The sequence below is a fragment of the Balaenoptera borealis genome (genome assembly GCF_965194805.1).
Source record: "Balaenoptera borealis genome assembly, chromosome: 8".
In the NCBI taxonomy this organism is placed as follows: Eukaryota; Metazoa; Chordata; class Mammalia; order Artiodactyla; family Balaenopteridae; genus Balaenoptera; species Balaenoptera borealis.
The window spans coordinates 1765764-1787674 of NC_138865.1; the positions used below are offsets into that span (position 1 = coordinate 1765764).

At 47.8% G+C, this 21911-nt stretch overlaps 1 protein-coding gene across 5 annotated transcripts in view; it reads left to right on the forward strand.

The window, feature by feature from the left end:
- Positions 1 to 21911, forward strand: part of PALLD (palladin, cytoskeletal associated protein) — a gene marked incomplete at its 5' end in the record, with an annotated part of 365468 nt that overhangs the window by 114507 nt on the left and 229050 nt on the right. Inside the window, one exon of one of the 5 annotated variants that reach the window (XM_082402087.1) lies at positions 2201 to 2229. The exons of the other annotated variants lie outside the window; for them this stretch is intronic. Within the exon in view, the coding sequence (XP_082258213.1) occupies positions 2216 to 2229 (14 nt within the window). Of the gene's footprint in view, positions 1 to 2200; positions 2230 to 21911 lie in introns of those variants that run through there. 5 annotated transcript variants of the gene reach the window in all.

Consider the following 21911-nt stretch of genomic DNA (forward strand, 5'->3'; position numbering starts at 1 on the left):
GAATTTTGGGGGCTGAGGGGGACCCGGCAGGCCATCTGGACCATGACCTTTACTTTACAGATGTGGAAACTGAGGCCCAGAGAGGTTAACTGCTTGTCCCAAATCACAGCTCTGGGCCAGAGCTGGGGCTGATTCCAAATCCACTTGGTACTGTCTTCCCTTACAGTTCTCAAGATGGTTTGAATCGACGTTTCATCACCTCCACCTGCCCAGGCTGGTGGGACCCCTGGGCCGGTGTTGGGCAGCTGTCTTTCCTCTGCCACAAGAGCCTGTGCAGACTCTGAACATACAGGACAGACGTTGTTTTCTTTTCCTTAACATACACCCTCCTGCCAAGCTCGCCTCAACAGGATGTGAAGAGCACCAGTCACTCTGGGCTCTCCTTCAGGGACCAGAGACTTAGGTCTCCCCTCAGCTCTCTACCTCTGGGTTAAGTAATACCAGAGCTCTCTGCTTTTTCTGAGTTCTGCTCTCCAACAATTGCATCATCTTTCTTTCTGTTTGTTGAACTGTGTCCAACGCTCCATGCCTCTCGAACTGTGAAGCCCAGAGCTGGATGGAGGCGTCACACAGGTGTGATAAACTGACCGTGACCTGATGCTGCTTCCACCTGGGCTGTGGGGGTGCGGCCACCTCTCACTGTAAGTGCCAGCCGGGCCTCGCTGGATCGTTTTGAGCCTATTACCCTCATTTGGCTGGACATGGCTCAGCCCGTGTTTGTGATAATAATCATTTCCCCCATGGATCAGCCAGAGTTTTTCCTATTGAGCTGTTTTTTCCTATGTTCCTCACCATGTCTCCGATTCATCAGCTCATCTGGGACTCTAATCCTGCCCTTCCGCTTCTTAATGCTTAACCCCGGCTACTGTCCCAAAGAGCTTAGCACATTCAACGTCCCTGGAATTCACCCACGTGGGAGCAGACCCCCGAGACTGCCAGCCCCTCAAAGCACTTCTCCCTGGTGACTCCAGGATTTGAAAGCGTGGATCCGTCTCCCAACACGGGGCCCTCAAACCGACCATCGGCCAGAGGGGAAAGTGCTGGATGAGGTAAGAGCCTGTTGGAGAGCCTACAGGAGACCTGTAGCCAAGGGCTGTCCCCGTGGTCCATTCAGAGACGGGCGACCGAAACCCAGAGCTGTCTTAGCTCCAGGGCTGGGAGTCTCCAAGATTTCGCTTGGGCTCAGAAACACGATAATTACACGCCTTCTCATTGATAGATTGCACTTTGATATCCATCCGCTAAAACAACCCTTGGGAAGAAACGCATTGTCCCCACTTTACAGATGAAGAACTAAGGCTCCGTGAGGTCCAGTGACTTCCAAGGTCACACAGCCATGCTTAGAACTCGAGCTTCCTGCTTTATACATCAATGGTTTAAAACCTTAGAATTCCTAAAATCCCATCCGTGGGCCGTGGGGTTGCTCGCCAGAAATACAGATTCCAAGGCCCTGGTTCCAAATCACGTTGATCCGTGAAGCCCGAGGGAAGCCTTGGAATCTGCATTTGCACGAGCACCCCCGAGGCTCCCGAGGTGTCGGCAGACCAGACTTGAAGAAACTCTCCGAATTTAAACTATACTTTCTAGAATAGACTCTTTAAATACGGACGTCCGCCTCTGCCCTACGACAAAGCGGGCACACAAAAACCGGCCGCGGGCGTCCCCTCATCCAGGCGCCCTGCCCCCTGGACCGTGACTGCGGCTTCCAGACCAGCCGCCCAGCCCTGGCTCCATCCTGCGTTTGCCCCTTCACTTTGCTTGTTGGACTCCTGTCTCGAGGACCCTGCCTCGGATCCCCACTCAGCTCTTGGGGAAGCTCTGGCCCCGGATTCTGTCCGTCTCTACAGCTCCAGGTCAGAAAACCAATCTCCTGGAAGCCTTTCCAGATGGAGCCACGTGGCTGACCTGGACTCTAGGTCAGGAGAGGGCATCTGATGACTCTCCCTCCAGCAGGTTCCTCTGGGGACCCGCCAGTCCCGTGCACCCCAGCAGGACATCACTTACAGACCTCTCTGAGGGAAAGGTCCCAGCCAACTCCCTCAAAAGAGACATCCTGGGTCCTGCAGTCCTGCCACTCAGAAAGCTCACAGCCCCTTGTTCTCTGAAAACCTGGTGACTCCAGTGGACCAGCACGTGACCAGGCAGTGCGCTGGCATCCATCAGGCACCCACCGCACGCCAGGCACTGCGCTGGCTCCTTTCCGTGATGTGCGTCTATGGCCCTTCACGGGTAAGAAGCACGTCCAGGTGGTACAGCTGGGGCCCGTTTCCCCATCTCAGGGCCCTTGGAGATTCTCTGCTCACTGGATTACAAGTGCTGGCCCTGCCACCTATGAGTCACTGAAGGCTTGCGGGTTCACCAAATCTGCGAGATTCCTGCCTAAATTCTTGTATGCGTGGTTTTTTAATAAATTTATTTATTTTATTTTTGGCTGCGTTGGGTCTTCGTCGCTGCACGTGGGCTTCTTCTAGTTGCGGTGAGCGGAGGCTACTCTTCGTTGCGGTGCATGGGCTTCTCACTGCGGCGGCTTCTCTTGTTGCGGAGCACGGGCTCTAGAGCACAGACTCAGCACTTGTGGCTCACAGGCTCAGTAGTTGTGGCTCGCAGGCTCTAGAGCACAGGCTCAGTAGTTGTGGCACATGGGCTCAGTAGTTGTGGCCCGTGGGCTCTAGAGTGCAGGCTCAATAGTTGTGGCTCACGGGCTTAGTTGCTCCGCGGCATGTGGGATCTTCCCGGACCAGGGCTCGAACCTGTGTCCCCTGCATTGGCAGGTGGATTCTTAACCACTGCGCCACCAGGGAAGCCCCTTTTATGCTTGTTTAACTGAGGAAGTGCAGCCTTGAAGAAAAGAGTTTCTGGGGTCAAAGCAGATTCATAGCTTGGCTGACCGTTTCTGTGGGACCCAGTGGCCCCCCAGGCTTGGGGGGCGGCGTGTTCCACACGCTGTCCCTTTCGTACTCCTGTTCCTGCACAACAGGCTGACTCTTCCGGCGCTTCTTAAGAAACATCCAGATTGTGATAGTGACACAGGAAATAATAAGATGCTTTGACAATCAAGGGTGCAATGCGAAGATACCATTCCCCCTCCCCCCATACCCCGCACTTTGGTCCCGGCTATCTTGTGATACCCAGAAGGGAAATTTCCAAACATAAGCCTCCTGAGTGATTGTCAGGTGTGTATGTTGCCTTATCGTGAGCAGATGTGAGAGCTCGTTGAGGAGACAGCAAAGTATTTGGGGGCTGCAGGGAGAGGGGTGTTTGGAACTTGGTGGAGCCCTGCCTTAGAGCCTTGGAATATTATCCGTATGTGAAAGCTGAAGTTTTGCTGAAATAAGCAGTTCCCTTTTATGCTATGACTTGGCTAGCTACAGAAGATTACTTGTTAAAGGATCTCAGAGCATTATGGCAGAGTTCGCCGTCCTATCCTTAATTAGGTCAAATTAAACTAAAAAGGAAACGCAGTCTGGTTTGCTAACCACAGGGAAAGTATTGCTTTTGGGTAGAGTTCCTACCCAGATTGTCTGACTTGAGGATGATGCACAGGAAACAATTTGGGTTCTTTTTTTTTTTCTTTCTTTCTTTTGGTTTTGATAAGCTACCAGGAACTTGCAACCCAGAAACTGGCGTTTGTGGTGTTAGCGGTGATCGTGGCACACTGGCCAGAGCGTTCCTGTTCAAGCCGTTGCTCTGTGTATCCTAAGGCGTGTGCACAGCAGGCCGGGTCCGGTTTCCGGTGCACACGTGCTGGTTATTATTACAACGTGGGGATCTCCTGAGCCAGGCATCAAGGCACCCGGCGCGCCCTGCCAGGGCACTTTGAAACTCTATCTGCTGTAAAAGCAAAGTTTCCCTCCACGAATGAGCACGTTTAAGAAAGCAGACTGGTTAGGAGTCGGAGGGAGCAGAGTGGCAGCTCAGGGGAAGGCCCGTGTGCAGATGGGGTGATCTCATGGAGACCGGGAGGGGAAGCAGAGTTTCCATTGGAGTTTCTCCTGAAGATCTTCACCTTCGTGACAGCAGACTTCACTAAGGTCTGATTGGCAGCCTCTGTACGTGCGTTTTCTCCCTCAGTCTCATACTCCCGTGACAGAGGTACTGTTGTTATCCCCAATTTGGAGATGAGGGACCGAAGCTCAGAACTTGCCTGAGTTCCTGGAGGGAAGGACAGAGCCGGGGTTCTCGCCTGACACAGAACTCACTGTCTGAGGCCATTCTGCTTTCAAAAGCACTCGGAGCCTCCAGAGAGGGCAGTGGTTACGTGATGACTGCCATTTGCTTCAGGTGGCAGCCAGGAGCTCTTTGGATGTCGGCGTCCTTTAAGCCTTGGTGGAGCGCTGAGTCTGTGCCGGTGTTTAGACAGGGGCGTCCTCGAATCCTCTCCACGAACAAATCAAGTAGGCTCTGGGGTCCCTGCTTTCCTGGTGCGTCGCCTCCTCTCGGCTCCCATCACCCAGCACGGCCTCTGTGGCCATGGGGGTGACTTGTCCTCTGTTTGGCCATGGTGCATGAGAAGGGCTAGAGAAAAGCCGTTGCTGGTGCAGGACGGGACGCAGCAGCGCGAGTCCTGATGTGACTCTGGTGCTGGATGCCCTCGCTTATGGTCACCCTCCGTCTCCTCCAGAGCTCACCTTTGTCTCAGAGGTAGTATTTCCTTCCACTCGATGAGGAGTGTCACCCGCAGATTCAGGAAAGTAGCATATGCACTGGAAGTGGGCAGATTTCAGCTCTCCTGGGGACTGTCCCACCAAACATCACTACTCAGATTCCCGAGCCTCGGGGCCCCGAGGTGCCCTGGGCCATGAAGTGGGGGCAGTCGCACGCGCCTCTGGCTGTCCCTGCAGAGAGGGAGCGAGGGGACAGCACAGCCCCGGACTCATGGTCAGCCCTGCCCTTTCACTGTCCCCTGCGTCCCTCCTCTCAGCCCCCGCCCTGGTCTCTGCATCAGTAAGTTGAGCTTAACGTACAGACACAGTATGGAGTCTGTGTCCTGAGCTGTACCATCCACAGCCTGGCTCATGGGGGAGGGGCAGTGTGGACCAGTGGTCAAGTGTTTGATCCCTTTCAGCAAACCGATGGGGGTGAAATCCCCGCTCAGCCACTCCCTGTGTGATGGGGGCGCGGAAACAAACCCCTGGGCCTCAGTTTCCTCTTCTTTAAAATGGGCCTGACGGTCGTCCTTCTCTCCTGGTGTTCGGGAGAGCCTCGTTAGTTACGTGGGATAAACACTTAGAGAACGCCTGGCAGGGTGAACGCTCCTGAAGTGCGAGGGGCCATTATTGTCACTAATCATCATCATCTGTTATCTTTGTGGCCTCTTGGAAGCCTTGCAAAAGAACAGGTCGTGGTGAGCTATGCAGAGAAGCCGAGAAGCAGATTCTCTCGGTGTGGACGGGGCAGCTCCCCGGGCCGGGGAGGGCGGGTGCTGACCACGGGCCCGTTAGCGCCGTCCCCCGCCCCGCCCAGGCGGGGTAACACTTGGGAAACCCTGACAGTCAGCTCTTGGGGGAGGAAAATGGCGCTAAGCAAAGACAAGGAATTATGAACTAGGAGGTGACCCCACAAGGACATCGAGCACCGGCTGTTACTTGCTGTCCTAAGAGGACACGGGACAGGCAAGTCCATCACCAGGGAACAGAGGGGTGTCTGGGCTGCGCTCCAGGGACAGGGCGTGTGGCTTCACCTCAGCAGACCCCGGCCATCCATGCCCTCTTCCTGGCTCGTCCATGTAGACGACAGAGGATGGGGAGGCCGGGGTCCTAGGCCAGACGCCAGGCCTGCGTAGCCCGGGGCTCCCTGCAGAGAGCTGGGGGGTGGGCCTGAGCCAGAGCCCTGACCGTGAGCCCTTTGGTGCCAGGGGGGCCACTGCTGTCCACCTCCGCGCAGGACTCAGCAGGTGTGGTGCCCGGGCCTCGATGAGCGTGACAGAGACAGCGGCCCATCGGCCCCTACACAGACCTTTACCACCCACCCCTGGAACATTCCTCTCTCCGGAACCGTCCTGACCCCATGACGAGATCTACTTAGAGGGGGGTCCAGGCATCCCTTGTGAAATGGTGGACATGGCCTTCCAAGGATGAATCCAGACCTGGCCCTCTGCCACCATGGTGCTGAAGGCCTCTGCTCTCCCCTTGATATCAGTGGCATAAGATTAATGTCCAGAGTTCCAAGCAGTGATTCTAGAAACAGCCACAAAATCAATAGTGTCTTAGCCATGAGGCTTACATTACAAAGTCTCAGGAGGTGAGGATAATGTGTGTGTGAGTCTCATCATTCGAGAATATAGCACTCCGTGACATGTAACGTGTATTTATACTTTTCTGGTAACAGTACAATTTATTGTAAAACTACAGATAACTTCTGCACATAATGGTATAAATGTGATAGGGTCTCATTCCTCAAAACTACTAAAAAAAAAAATTGAAGGTATTTAGGTTAAGAGCACATAAAAGAATACTTACGCATAAAATATTATGAAAACATAGTCTGCTTCTCAATGTACATAGCAAAAATAGTGTGGGAAAGAAAAAACTGGAAAGCCCACCACTCAAGAATGTGTGGTGTCACTTCTTTCTTGAGGACCCTCCTTTCTTCAGCCAGCTCAGAGGTGCTCCGCTGATCATCAGATATAAAAGGAAATGAACATTGCAGTAGCCTTTTTTTTTTTTAAATAAATTTATTTATTTATTTTTGGCTGCGGTTGGGTCTTCGTTGCTGTGTGCGGGCTTTCTCTAGTTGCGGCGAGCAGGGGCTACTCTTTGTTGTGGTGCATGGGCTTCTCATTGCGGTGGCTTCTCTCGTTGTGGAGCACGGGCTCTAGGCACGCGGGCTCAGTAGTTGTGGCACGTGGGCTCAGTAGTTGTGGCTCACGGACTTAGTTGCTCCACGGCATGTGGGATCTTCCCGGACCAGGGATTGAACCCATGTCCCCTGCATTGGCAGGTGGATTCTTAACCATTGCGCCACCAGGGAAGCCCTACAGTAACCTTTTAAAAAATTTTTATTTTATACTGAAGTACAGTTGATTAACAGTGTTGTATTAGTTTCAGGCGTATAGCAAAGTGATTTTTTCCGATTGCTGAAAATACTACAAAATAAATGAATTTGCTGTGCAAATTCAACAGTGATTGAAAAACATCATTCATTCTAAAAATTATTCTTCCTAACCCTTTAGGAAATGTGTGCTCTCGAGATATTCTTAAAGCCCAAAAATGTTTTGAAATATAGAAAGTACATAGAGGTGAGAGAAATAATTCTCTAATCTTCTTACCAGGAATATTTGCAAGATGATTACATAATCGAAACAGTTTCTCAGACCTTCTGGGAGAAAATTCCTTTTAGCTGGAATTATATCTTACAGGTTAATTGAGCAGCAGATTTTTTGTTTGTTTGTTTTTTGTTTCGACATTTAAAAAAATTTTTTTATATTGGAGTATAGCTGATTAACAATACTGTATTTGTTTCAGGTGTACAGCAAAGTGATTTGGTTATACATACACATGTATCTATTCTTTTTCAAATTCTTTTCCCATTTAAGTTATTACAGAGTATTAAATATAGGTCCCTGTGCTGTATAGTAGGTCCTTGTTGGTTATCTATTGTAAACATAGTAGTGTGTGCATGTCATTCCCAAACTCCCCATCTATCCCTCCCCCCCACCCTTTCACCCTTGTAACTGTAGGTTCGTTCTCTAAGTCTGTGAGTCTGTTTTGTAAATAAGTTTGTTTGTATCATTTTTAATTAGATTCCATATATGAGTGATTTCCTATGATATTTGTCTTTGTCTCTCTGACTTACTTCACTGAGTCTGATCATCTCCAGGTCCATCCATGTTGCTGCAGATGGTATTATTTCATTCTTTTTTATGGCTGAGGAGTATTCCATTGTATATATATATACCACATTTTTTTTATCCATTCCTCTGTCGATAGACATTTAGGTTGCTTCCATGTCTTGGCTATTGTAGCTAGTGCTGCAGTGAACATTGGGGTGCATGTGTCTTTCTGAATTATGGTTTTCTCTGGGTATATGCCCAGGAGTGGGATTGCTGGGTCATATGGTAATTCTATTTTTAGTTTTTTAAGGAACCTCCAGACTGTTCTCCACAGTGACTGTATCAATTTACATTCCCACCAACAGTGCAAGAGGGTTCCCTTCTCTCCACACCCTCTCCAGCATTTATTGTTTGTAGACTTTTTTTTTTTAAATAAATTTATTTATTTATGTATTTTGGCTGTGTTGGGTCTTCGTTGCTGCACGCAGGCTTTCTCTAGTTGCGGCGAGCGGGGGCCACTCTTCGTTGCAGTGCGCGGCTCCTCATTGCGGTGGCTTCTCTTGTTGTGGAGCACGGGCTCTAGGTGCGCGGGCTTCAGTAGTTGTGGCACGAGGGCTGAGTAGTTGTGGCTCGCAGGCTCTAGAGTGTAGGCTCAGTAGTTTTGGCACACGGGCTTAGTTGCTCCGCGGCATGTGGGATCTTCCCGGACCAGGGCTCGAACCCACGTCCCCTGCATTGGCAGGCGGATTCTTAACCACTGCGCCACCAGGGAAGCCCTGTTTGTAGACTTTTTGATGATGCCCATTCTGACTGGTGTGAGGTGATACCTCATTGTAGTTTTGATTTGCATTTCTCTAATGATTAGTGATGTTGAGCATCTTTTCATGTGTGTCTTGGCCATCTGTATGTCTTCTTTGGAGAAATGTCTGTTTAGGTCTTCTGCGCATTTTTTTGCAGTAGCCTTTTAAAGCCATAAGAGGTCCTGGAACAGGGGTAAAGCTTAGAATTAAAATCTTTCCTTGGTTACTTAGTTAAGTTCTTCAGAAAGGTCTGGCTGACTGTGTTGACCACAGTGCAGACGAGAGTCTCTGGATCACGTTTTCCAGTGGAATATATTTATTCATTCGTTTTTCTTCAGAACGCAGGACTAATTATTAAAATTTTACAGAAAAAGATGTGTTTAAGGCTGCTAGGAAGACAAATCGAAACAGTAGATTCCAACAACAGTAAGAAACCTTGTGGGAGGAGGGCTCTTGAACAGGTTGGGGGGTGGCGTATGTGCACCTAAAAGTACTTGCCAAAAAGCCCCGCAGGCCTGCGGGACGTAACCAGTCTGTTCTGTGCACCCCTTTGGGAAACAACTCCCTCCCGTGAACTGAATTGCACATTTTCCTTATTTACCCGAACTCTACGCTTAGAACAAGGCTGCTGCATTTTGCCTTTTCCCTTCCCCGTTTCAGTCCACTCAGACTGCTCTCTGGGGTTGCAGCAGCTTCCAACGGTGATGTGACATGCACTGTCTCCTTTCTTCTGGTTTGTCTGCTTCCTACAAAGAGCTAATATGCTCCAGAGAGTTCCAGAATCACTTCTCACTGGGCAGTCCCATAAGCTACTTTTCTCCTCTCACCCACCAGAGCCTCCGACATTCCAGACAGAGGAGAACACTGAGCGGTTTGCAGGGGCTGCTGGAGAAATGCTCCTAGTTCAGTAACAGCAGCTTCAGTTTTGAGATCTGTCCATATTCATTAGAAACAGCTATTTTACAGCTTGAGAGAGAAAAATCAGAACCCTGTGGCAGAAGAGAGGGAGGACATGGGCCCTTGCACTGTAGGGATAGACTTGAATTCTCTGTTAAGTCATAAGTGAAAGCTTCTTGGTCCTGATGGGTATAAATTCATAGAAGAGGATGCTCTCAGGAAACAAGGTGTAAATTCTGTTTGCCTAGAAAGTGAGAGATTTGCCAGTTAGTCCTAATACATCCAAGGAGGGGAATTATTAGAGAATGTCTTGGGGAATTCCCTGGCGGTCCAGTGGTTAGGACACCACCTGTCACTGTGGTGGCCCGGGTTCCATCCCTAGTCGGGAAACTAGGATCCCATAAGCTGTACAGCGCTGCCAAAAAAAAAAAAAAGAATCAATAGAGAATCTCTTGGCGTGAATACTTTTGCATCAAGCATCTGCTTTCAAGGTCCCCTCACAAATGCTCCTTCTAGGTGCTGATACCTCTCTTCCTACGCAAACTTGATGAAAAGCGCCATTTGCACTGTTGTAGCTGGAAGCAACCTCACTAGTCCACAGCTACCTTCCTAACGTACCTACAATCGCGTGGCCCTGTCTGGAAACTTTATTTAGCTGTGTGCTTGCAGCTCCTCGCCCACACGCTACCCCCTGGAGGAAAGCTGTGTGTGAGCAGGGCCTCGGCACCTCACAGCCGGGCCTGTGTTTGCTCCGGGGTGAGCTGATGCGTCCTCCCAGCTAGATCTTCACGATCCAACCCAGGTCCCTGTGACCTCTGCAGGCATCACTCCATGGTTAAAAGGCATCCTGTTCTTGGGACATTGACTCAGCAGAGCCAAGAATTTTCCTGTAAACTATTGCTTGGTTGTTAAGGAAACACAACAGAATTCAACCCTGACGTGCCACATTCCACAGATGCTCATTTCTGAGGCACTTGGTATTTTCACCCACTCTCGGAAGCAAGAGGAGAGAATCCCCTGGCTGTTGTGAATTTTTTTAGCATCTCTGCATCACGAGATCCAGTCTCAGGACCGTCTACTTAAGTGTATAGGACAATATGCTAACATTTGTTTTCTTTAATCAAGTCTCTTTAATTCTTACTGGGACCGTGTTTTTAGAAAGCACGCAGTGGCCCTCCTAGCAGTGGGAAGTTTCACAGACAGATAAAGAATAAAGGCAAATATTTCTCGCACATTAGGATATAAGCCGGGTGTAGGTAGCTGACGTAGAGGACGTGCATTCAGTTGTGTTCACCCAGAGTCAGAGACTTTTCTTAATTTGCCTCCTGTGCCCCCGAGGACGGATGGGTCCCTTAGCTTTTGTCAGAAGTTGTATCAGCTGACTAGCCTTTTCCGAGTACAGTGCACCCAGCCTCATACCAAAGGTTAGACATGCATTACCTTGTTTAAGCCTGCTAACAACCTTACGAGGTAGGGACAAATAGAATACGGGTCGGAGACCACAAGAAGTTGACAAAATGATGATGCGGGTCCTTTAACAGGACATCATTGTCCTAAAAAGTATAGATTTCCTTTTCAGTTTTTAAAATGCTGTATAGATTGGATATTCTAAGAGTGCCATGTTTTTTTTTTTCTTTAGGTTCCTTTTTGTACATTTTTAATAAGCTTAATGTGTATAAGGAATATTTGCTTCTGGTTAAAAAATAATCATACAGGAAGCTCCCCAATGAAAAGTGAAAAGTCCTCTGTCTTTGCTCAGCCTCAGTCCCTCTGCTCAGTATAACCGAAAAGCTACAAGTTTCTTGTCTGACCCCCCAGAAGTCTAGTCCCCTTCTCTACTCTTATGGTTTTACTGGACGATGCACTTTAAAAAAAAAAAAAAAAAAAAATTTATTTTTGGCTGTGTTGGGTCTTCGTTGCTGCACTCGGGCTTTCTCTAGTTGCGGCAAGCAGGGGCTACTCTTCGTTGCGGTGCGCAGGCTTCTCATTGCGGCAGCTTCTCTTGTTGCAGAGCATGGGCTCTAGGCGCACGGGCTTCAGTAGTTGTGGCACGTGGGCTCAGTAGTTGTGGCGCACGGGCTTAGCTGCTCCACGGCTGGACGAGGCACTTTTGACAGCTTCATCTAACAGGATTTTTAAAGTCTGCATTGTGTGGGATGCCAAAATCGAACGGCCATGTCCTCTCTCAAGGACATTTGAGGCAAGATGAGTGTTTTCCTGTTACTTAAAAAATGCTAAAACACACATCTATGTACACATACGTTTCATGTGTCCTGTGCCCTCGTGTGAACCTAACTTCCCAGAAATGAAACCACTGGGTCAGATGCCTGGGTATCTAAATGCTAGTGTTTGCCAAATTCTCTTCTTAAAAGGTTACACCAATTCCTCGTCCCATATTAGTTACAGTCATTTTCAATGCATAAGAGTGTTAGCTTATATTTTTATCATTTCCTTTTAGATGCTCAAACAGCTCCCAAGTGGGAAACTCCTGCCCCTGGCCTCCTCCACCTCCCCCCAAGAATCCTGCACACCCTACACGCATCATATAACAACACTTCCTGACTATCCCTTTCTGTCCTCCTTCACGTGAAGTGTGTGCATTCTGATGATGTTATTTGCTAAATATATAAATGTACTTACAAACGGCTTTCCAAAGATGAAGTGTTACAGTCCCAACTTTGGAAAACCGGATTCTGTCCCCCAGGAAGTGCGGGAGAGGCCTTCTCGGGATCATGATTTAACCTAGCTAATTACAATTCAGAGATTGATGCAAGAAGGCATAGAGTTCAAGAGTGAGGTCAATTTTTCCTGAAGTTAGGAATAAATCTGTGAATTCTGGTCTTATGAACCGCTGAAGAATTACTGTGCAGGGGTCAATAAATCACGTGCAAAGCTGTGTGAGAAACGTTCCATCTCCTCAGCATATTAGTTACAATTTCGTTATTAGGCTCCAGAGTGTTGGGCAAACTCACTCTTTTAACTTTGCAGCGATCGACCTGGCAACAGATTGAACATTTTCTTTAAATGTCTAAGTTTAACTCTTTAGTCACTGGCCAAAAACCTCTTTCTAATCCTACCAGAATTTGAGAGCTATTAAATACTTTAGTTCTTAGTCACTTGGAAATCATAATGAAGCTTTACAGGAAGAAGAGGGCGGCGAGAGGGAGGAATTTCTACTCCTCAGTGGCAGGGGGGTCAGTTCAAAAAGTGAGAGGTCGTGATGATGAGTGTCCGCCTATTACCCATGTTGAGCACAAATACACATTTTGCATTGTATTCAGGAGAGTGACTTTTGAACAAAAGTGAAAATGTAAAGATGAGTGATTCTGCGCAATGCCCTAAAGGGCTGGTTTTCCTTTAGTTTTGTTGTTTTCCCTCAGCACTGAGAATGGACAACACATGACAGGGCAGAGGCAGGTGGGAACCTCTGCACAGAAGCTGGAAGGCTGGGGGGTTGCAATGCTGAGGGGGGGATGGAGCTTGTGAACACACACACGTGCACGCACACACACACACGCACACACTTCTGCAGAGAATACAGACACCTCTGCTGGTGGTCGAATCCCAAGCAGAAGTTGGGATTTTTCTTTCCTTTTGGGTGGTGTGATTCTTCTCCAAGAAGAGTGTTGGAAAAATAAGAATGACAAAAAATGGGGGTGGGGGGAAGTGTAGGATATTCAGAAAACCATCCAAGTACATTTGCAAAATAAATTTCATGAAAATTATTCTTTAGTTAAATGACAAACATTTGTATGTCTCTTCAGAGCTCTCAAATGCACTTTTGAAAAATTAAATGGCACCTTGTTGGATTTGAATTTGAGCATGTGATTTCCTAACAAACATGTTTAAAGTCTATGAAACAAGGCTAAAACATGGACCTCAGCAAAAGAAAATGGAAACTTTAGTACACATCAAATGAATAAGGAATATGACTAAATTTCGAAAGCCTTTCTTTTAGAGGAAATACTCTAATTGACCCAGGTTTTTGTACAAAGTGTGAAATCGTTTGTTAAAAGATATTGTGTGATACAAACTGTTTAGAAACGAGGAAACGTTGTAGCATTCTGTGTGCTGAGTATAAGTTCCATTTAACAGTTAATGCATCCCTAATAAACCATCCTAATTAAAAAGCCCCAGAAAGTTCGTTATCTTGATTAAATTAGACTAATCTCATCAATGCATCATAGTGAAGAGGATTGTGCCTTTCTTTTTTTTTTTTTGAATTTTATTTATTTTTTCCTACAGCAGGTTCTTATTAGTTCAGTATTCAGCGCAGCAAGCTTAGATCTTTTGTCCCACTTTAATTCATCAGCTGCTGTCGTTTGCTAAGAGAAAGGCTAGAGCCTGAGGCGTTCTAGTCTCCCAACCAATTATCTATCCAGTTCTTGGATTCTCTCTACAAGACCCCTGCCACCTGTTCCTCCACCTTCAGTAGATCTCGTGACAAGGAACTCAGTAGCTCATTTCTATCTGTTTCGGCTCTGGGTGTAGGGAATCATTTTAGCCATAAGAAACCTCAGGGAACTTTTTTAGATCCTTCAAAATTGATCTGACCTAGTACACGGGCAAGTGTTTTTAAGCCTAGATTCATATAACCTGGAAAAACTGGACCAACGAAACATTAAGATCAGAGGGAGACTGATAATTCTTAGCAAAGGAATTGAGAAAAGGCATGAGTGTGAAACAGCATTCATGTGTAGCTCGGACTCTGCACCTTTGTGCAGAGCAGAGTAAACTCATCTCCCCAACGCTGATGAATGATAGGTAGTGAGGAAAGGCTTTCTCACAAGGTACACAGACTTGAAAGGACAGAGTGAGCTACTGGTCACTCTTCCTCGTCCCAGGCGATTCTTAGGAGCCCCAAAGAGGGGCGGCCGAGGCGGAGGTCATGTGCTCTGGACGTCCCCAGACACATATTGGGCTCTGGGAATCAGAACCCTCCACAAGACACATCTCGAGTATATTGTTCTTTTCCTGCACAGCACACACATGGAGGCCTTATCAGTAGTGACATTTTTAAAATGCAAAAAGCACATATTTTTATTTGCTATGCAAGCAGAGTAACTGTTACCGTTTTCTGTAACTAGTAAATGCCACACGCTAAAGGCTTGCCCCTTGCCCCGCCGCACGAGGGTTTCAGAGTTTTTTGTCTTGTTTTGTCTTATGCCAAGTCTTCAAGTACCTCTGAAGTTCACAAGCTGTGTGTTGTGTGACCACAGTAGCTTCGGGGCGTGCAGAATATAAGCTCTAAATAATGGGATGCAGGTGGGGGTCAGAAAGGAAAGCTTTCTCATCATGGAAGTCTATACATTTTTCAATGAAAAGGGTTTAAGTCTGCATCTGATTGTAACATTAATTTTAACACTTTTTAGAAATGTAGCCTGTTGGGATAAAATACCGGCTGTGGGTAATTTGCTCTGAAAAGCCCACTGCAGTGGAACCTGCCACTTTGTTCGTTGTTCAAACAGCCAAATAAAACGAGGTGCGGTCGGCCCGCGCGCTCACACCCGCGGCCCCTCCCGCCCTGGTGCAGGTTGTCCGGGCTCGGAGCAGGGCCGGTGGCTGTCCCGGAAAACGGCTCACTTTTCTGCACATGCAAAAATCTGTATTCGCTCCAGGTTGTTGGGAGGAAGGGGACAGCTGCTGCTTCGGAGCACCTGTGTGGCTGGAGTCAGACAGGTAACTGCAAACAGCGTTTCCAGGGTGTGTGAGGCTCTTTCTGGAGCTTGATTCCAGGCGTGAGCCAGACCTTGAATCCAGGGGTGTGTGTGTGGGGGGTTGTGGCCGTGTGTGGTTGTGGCCGTGTGTGTGATTGTGTGTATGGTTGTGTGTGTGTGTGGTTGTGTGTGTGGTTGTGGCCGTGTGGGTGATGGTGTGTATGGTTGTGTGTGTGTTTGTGTGTGGTTGTGGCTGTATGTGGTTGTGTGTGTGGTTGTGTGTGTATTTGTGTGTGTGTGGTTGTGTGTGGTATTTGTGTTTGTGGTTGTGTGTGGTTGCGTGTGTGTTTGTGTGTATGGTTGTGTGTGTATGTGTGGTTGTGTGTGGTTTGTGTGTGTGTTTGTGTTTGTGTGTGGTTGTGGCTGTATGTGTGTGTGGTGAAGTGTGTGTGTGGTTGTCTGTGTGGTTGTGTGTGTGTGGTTGTGTGTGTGTGTGGTTGTGTGTGTTTGTGTGTATGGTTGTATGTGTGTGGTTGTGTGTGTGTGTGGTTGTGTGTGGTTGTGTGTGTTTGTGTGTATGGTTGTGTGTGTGTGGTTGTGTATGTGTGTGGTTGTGTGTGTGTGTATGGTTGTGTGTGTGGTTGTATGTGTGTGGCTGTGTGTACTGCACGTGCGGAAGGCACCCCGTGTCTAGTTGCCGCTGACGGGAGCAGACCCCTTGCCAGCAGTGAGCTCCCTTCCACCCCTGACCCCTCTGTGATCGAATAGTCTCCTTGGAAAGCTGGCGTCTGCACGCGCGGCTGGAAGGCACACAGAGTGGGCTCAAGGGACAGCGTTGGGATGGGGTGGCTTTGCCGCGGGTCCCCTGGAAGAAACTTGCCTTGGAGCCCCATGTGTGCACAGGGTCCCTGAGCGGGCCGGCACGCACATGAACTTCACACACGCTCGCTCTGCTTTCCACGTGTCTGTGGTTCCTCAGCGACCGCGTCAGCCTCACGGAGGCTCGGGAGGCGGGGCTCGTGGGGTTCGAGGTACGGGGGGTCCTGAGCCCCCGGCCTCTGCTGAGGAGCCGCCTGCCCGGGGCTGCCTCTCTTTCCCCGCGCGGCTCTAGCTCCCTGGGATTGAGACGGGAGACAGAGAAGGAAGCCCTTTCCACCCTGAAAGGTGCAGCTTTTCCAGCAGGGGGTGCCCCTGCATCTTCTGCCCCTCAGCACCATCAAGGCCGGAAACCGGGGGCCACCTCACACACTGGGAAGAGTGGGAGGTGAGGTCTCCTGGACCTTGACTTTGCGGAGGGATGTTCGCCTGCCGAGGGGAAAGCCGTCTTCAGTGTCGTTGCTTGTCAGACGCAAACAGTGAACTCTGGGGCTTTGCAGGAGTCGGAACAGAACTGTTCTGTGTGTGTTGCCACCGTCTGTGGAGTCGAGGAAGCAGGAGGGCCCGCTGCCCCGTCCCTGCCTTCGTTTCAGTCCCTTTGGGATTTCCTAATTCCGAGGCAATCATTGTATGGAATGGACGAGTTCCAGAAGCACAGAAGACTGTGTTTCTAATAAACCACCTCCCACTTTATCCCCTTTGGAGTGCAGCCCGAGCTACAACAATAGCTAATGATTACATGCTGTACCTGCAGCAACAAAGTAGCTGAAATTGCACCTCTGCTGTCTGGTGAAGCCATCTCCCCCAGGCTCCCAGGCTTGGAAGGTTTGGAAACATCCAGCACGTTTTCATCATGCAGGTAGCTTTGAAGCGACTTGTCAGGTCAAGCTGACTGAGTTTTGTGCTTGCATAGATGATCGGTGAGGATGAACCTACTTTTTAACCTGGGAATTTGTGAATGAGCGACAGGAGGGCTGGGGACCTTTCTCCCCTCGTGTCCCGTGAGACTTGCTTTTGTCCACTCATGGGAATGAATCACATTTACAGAGTCAAAATAGCCGCGAAAGCCAGAGTCACACTTTCACGTTGCACTGGCAGTGAAGTCTACACTGCTTTGCCGGCCACAGTCCCTGTGTGCTCCTGTCACTTCACTCAGAAATGCCCTCACTTGGACATTATGTTGTATGGTCACCCTGAGCATTTTCCAAAGGCAGGGAGAACCCAGTAACTTCATGTGCCATGGCAAAATGGCAGCTTGTCAGAAAAAAAGGGGAAAGAAAATCCTTAGAGTTAATAGTCAGGGATAGTTGGGAGGTTAGCAATCAGCATTTCACATTGACTCCTAAGAAAATGATGCTTAAACATAGCCTGTTAAATCCAGCATGGCAAATATGTCTCGATTCAGGTGCCAAGTCTAGCCAACTGGGAGTGGCTGCCCAGAGAGGGACTCAACCCATTCTGGGGCTGGTGGAGAAAGAGGCACCTCACTGATGCCATCACGGGCACTGGAAGAGGCAGTCGTAACAGGTAGGCAGGTATCAGATGTCACTGTCGTAGGGTTAGATGGGATCTGAGTGATGATTCTACCCGCTGTGTGTCCGCATCACGCTAAGTCTTCAACCTCATCCTCAAGGCACGTGTTCTGTGGTCCAGTAGGATTGAGAGTGATGCCTGCCATCTTTCTGTCTTGGAAATTCAGTGCACATTGGCACTCAGTGCTACAAAGTTCTATAGTAAAGACAGATGTTTAACTTTGTTTCCCTGGTGTTCCATAAACCTATAGGCCGCAGAAGCCTTTTTCAACGGTATCTGCCCACTGGCTGCAGAACTACTTTCTAGGGACACATTGGAGGAAACGCGGGTCTAGTTCATGCCTCACAAACAAGGAAGCTCAGCCCCAAAGAGAGAAGGACTGGGTCTTGTTCAGCTGGGCTAGTCTGTGGAACCAGGCAGAACCAGAACGAGACTGCGGACTCCCAGCCCTAATCCGCTAACTACCTTCTCAGTGTGGAACCGATTAGAAGCAGCCTGAGGTTTTTTTTAACAGCTTCTGGCAGCACACGGACTTGGTGTAAATTCCACTTGCCTATTTGTACAGTTGTGTGTTAGGCACAGTGATGAAATATTTGCCTGCTCACAGTGTCCAGACGTGAGGCGACCTCTCACGGTCAGAACAAAACAAGGTCAAATTAGTTTTGAAGTTTCATTTTATCTGGGCTACTTGATCCCCCGCTGCCACCCCGCATCTTTTATCTTCCTGTCTTGGGAGATAAAGTGATGATTAGAGATTTGAATTGTTAGACGTGAGTCTGGTTTCAGTTCAAAATCTATTTTATCATTTCCTGGGCTTTGAATTTCAAAACATCAATCTATTTATTGGTCTCTTTTGGACCATAAGGTTAAAGTACATCTGTTGTCCACACTGATTTAGCTGTTGGCCCTCAAGCTAAGCGGTCATGAAATTATAGCCGTAGTAGATTTAGCCAAGGAATAACTTCACTTTGGTCTGCCTATAAATCCACTCGACAGAATAAACATGGTGTGTCTTGTGGTTCATGGGAACACATGTAAAGAATTAAGAAATCTTTGGTGACAAGACAAAAACTGCTCCATAAAAATTAATTGGTGCTTAATTGAGGATGCGTGAAGTGGGATACTGGCAGACGGCCTGCCTGTGAGCGTAGGCATGAGCGAGGTTCATGTTGGGCAGAGGTTGCCAGTTTCATGTTGGTGATTTTCCAGCTCAGGGCAGAAAGCTGCCCTTCCTTTGGGAGAAAGGGCACCTGGAAAACGGAACCATTGCTGAACCACTCCTGTCCTTGGTGTTTTCTCTACCCTTTATTTCCGTTATATTAGCATTAAAGAAGCCGGTTTCTTCCTTTTCTCCAAGCACACGCTTGCGTGAAGCCATGTGGCTGCCTGCGCTTTGGAGAAGGGACCGCTGTGGGCTGGATTTGCCTTTGTGCGATCACCACTGACACCCTCTGAAGATGACTTCTGAGAAGTACGAATCAGTGGAGAAGCAAAGCAGAAAGCTTTGAATGTAACTCGGTTTCCCCATGAGCGTAAGGAAACTGCCTTATAGGAGAGAATGAAAACTCAACTGTATTTAAAGGCTTTCATTTCATAAGGCCTCCTTGTTTCAATTAACTGACTTCGGAGATTTACCATTTTCCTTAGCAACGTTGGAGAATATTAGCCATGCTCCACTGATGAAGCTTTGTAAGTTTTCTAAGTCAGAGTTGTTCGTTTTAAAAGCCACATGTTTAAAATACAGAGTGCAGAAAATTTCCATGACACATCGTTGTGGTACAGAAAAATAAGGACACCAAAAGAAGCTGTGAGTCCTAAAATATATATTTCCTTTTAAGTGAAAGTACTAGAATAGATATTACTAGTCAGCTTGGAAGCCGAGTGGTGCTATATGTGGTTTTTTAACATTAAACTATCCGTCTCCCATGCTGGGAAGTATAAACTCTACTTTGCCAGTGGATTTGTTAGTTCCTCTCATTTAGCAGTTGAATTTATTGCCATAAAAACCAACACTCTTCCCCTGTCTTGGAAAACCAGAGCGTTCTGAGCTTGCCCAGACGTGTATCCCAGCTCCAGTACGCAGTTCTCAGCCTGACTGCCAGGTGCCAGGGGTCAGAAGGGCAGGAAACCAGGAAAGCCGCATTGTAAACTCTGAAATTGTCTTACACTGTCCACAGTGGAAACCGCTGGTGGTCTCCAAAGACAGCCGCTTGCTCAGAAGCAGCTGCAGTGCCCCTGATTTTACTTATTCTCCTGACCCCTCTCCATCCCAACTGAAGAGTTCCCAGGCCTGCAGTCAGATGCAGGTGTTCTCCTCCAACATCGGGCTCAGACCGAGCCAGCCATTACATTTAACCTCACCTTGAAATGTAGAAAGTGAACAATTAAATAGGAAACTTTTCTGTGTAAAACACCTTCTTGAATTTCAATCCTACCACATCCTGCTGGTGCCATAATAGGAACCTTGAATTTCTGGCACTGTCTCATGTTCTAGGCTGGAATGTTTGAAAAAAATCCTGAGGAAAAAAAGACAGGCAACAAAAAGCAATATACATGTATATGTATATTAAAAGGTTGTTGATTTCAAAATCCAGCACAGAATAATATAAAGAAATATGCCATCTTATAGAGCTTTAAATACTACAGTCCCTTTTTTCCTACGTGTTATAATCCTTTATGAATAAAAAGGAAAAATTCAAGACTCACGAAGTCCATCAACATTATCCTGTCTCTAATAAATTGATTTCAACCTAAGTATTCTATCCATAACAAGCTGAATCTGTAAGCTGGAGGCTGTAACCAATCTTTAAAGATTTTTGAAGCAGTACCTGCTTCCATGTGGTAGGAAAACCTAATTTCATTAGATGACCTGATGTCTATAATTGGGATTTCTTCTCCGTTTTCCCTACTACTAGTCTCATGAGATGAAAAACCCGGTTTATCTGCCATCTGTACCCTGGTCAGTCCCTGGGTTGGAATTTAAGTGCAGTAAGCCCCTTGATGGATGAATAAATGATTGCTTGATGAGTGAATGGATGAATGAATGAGACTGCATCTCCTAACCCGTTTACATTTTATTTCTAACTAACGCAGGGTTATTTTCATACCCCATTTAGTGGCCTCAGAATCTGACAACCGGTCTCAACTGGCTTGCTGTGACGCGAGCATCTCTTAATTCTTTTCACTGGGGATTTACCGGGCACACCGATGGGCAAGGTTTGCTTCTCAGCTGCTGTCGAGTAGCAATTACATAGCAGCTTAGTGGCTCCACAGAGATTAGAGGAAGAAGCAGGAAACGGTGTTACAGCTTGTTTCTATCCATAGTAAAAAGCTCCGTGAAAGGTGAAACTACAAGTATTGAGGAAAAGGAAGTGTGCAGGTTGTCTGGATTTAATCGTCCGTGTTCTGTAGATAAATGGGAGCTGCCTGTATCTTCAGTACAATGACAACTACTTCACAAGGTTGTTGGAAGGTAAAACGAGGCCATATTTGCAAAGCACATAGCGTATAATAGGCATTTAATAAGTATTCGTTCTCCTTCCCTTCATTTGAATCAAATAAGCCCTTACGAACTATCACTGTTCCCAAACATTGTATCACCTCCTCATCCTAACTGTGAGATTGTATTATATGTTTTTACCATTTTATGGTAACAGAAGTATGACAGAAAGCTGAAATTTATCAGAGGTACAGAATGGGTATATAGATATCTGGATTTGATTTTCTACTGTGCTGTCCAGTGTCCTGTCCACTAAATAAATGGCTTCCAGGTATTAGAAATGGGATGAAAAAATGTCCACGTGCCCTTCAGCGGAATTCTACCCGAGTAGGCTCTGTCTTAGCACAGGACATGTCTCCACACGGCTGCATCTCAACCAAGGTCTCTTTCCGCTCTCACCGTGTAATAACTAGAAGCAGCTTCCAGGATCTGGAGGGAAGTGAAATGTGTTTTCTAGGAGACCAAGGTGAGGACGGCAGTGTGTTCCATTACAGACTTGTGCTTCGGTTGCTGTGTCGCCTGCCACTCCGAGGCACTCGGTTCCGCTAGCTGAAGACATTCCGATCTGTTAATGACGTCTGCCTCGGGATGGGGGGTGGCGGGGTGTCACACCCGTGCCGTGCCTTCCCCACACCTGGGCTGCGTTGATTTTGCGTGTTTACGTGGTAGCTTGTCTTAAGCCGCGCTAGCAATAAGAATTTAATGGAGGATAAATTGCAGGTCAAAACTGAATCAACAGCCCTGACTCTTACCTCTTCTTTAAAGAATACTAAGTGTTTTGAGTCCTTTGCCAGGAAGCTGATGGAAATGTTAAGAAATTTAATGAAATAAAGTGACTTTAGCTCATCCGCTACCTCGTGGTGTCCAGACTTCAAACC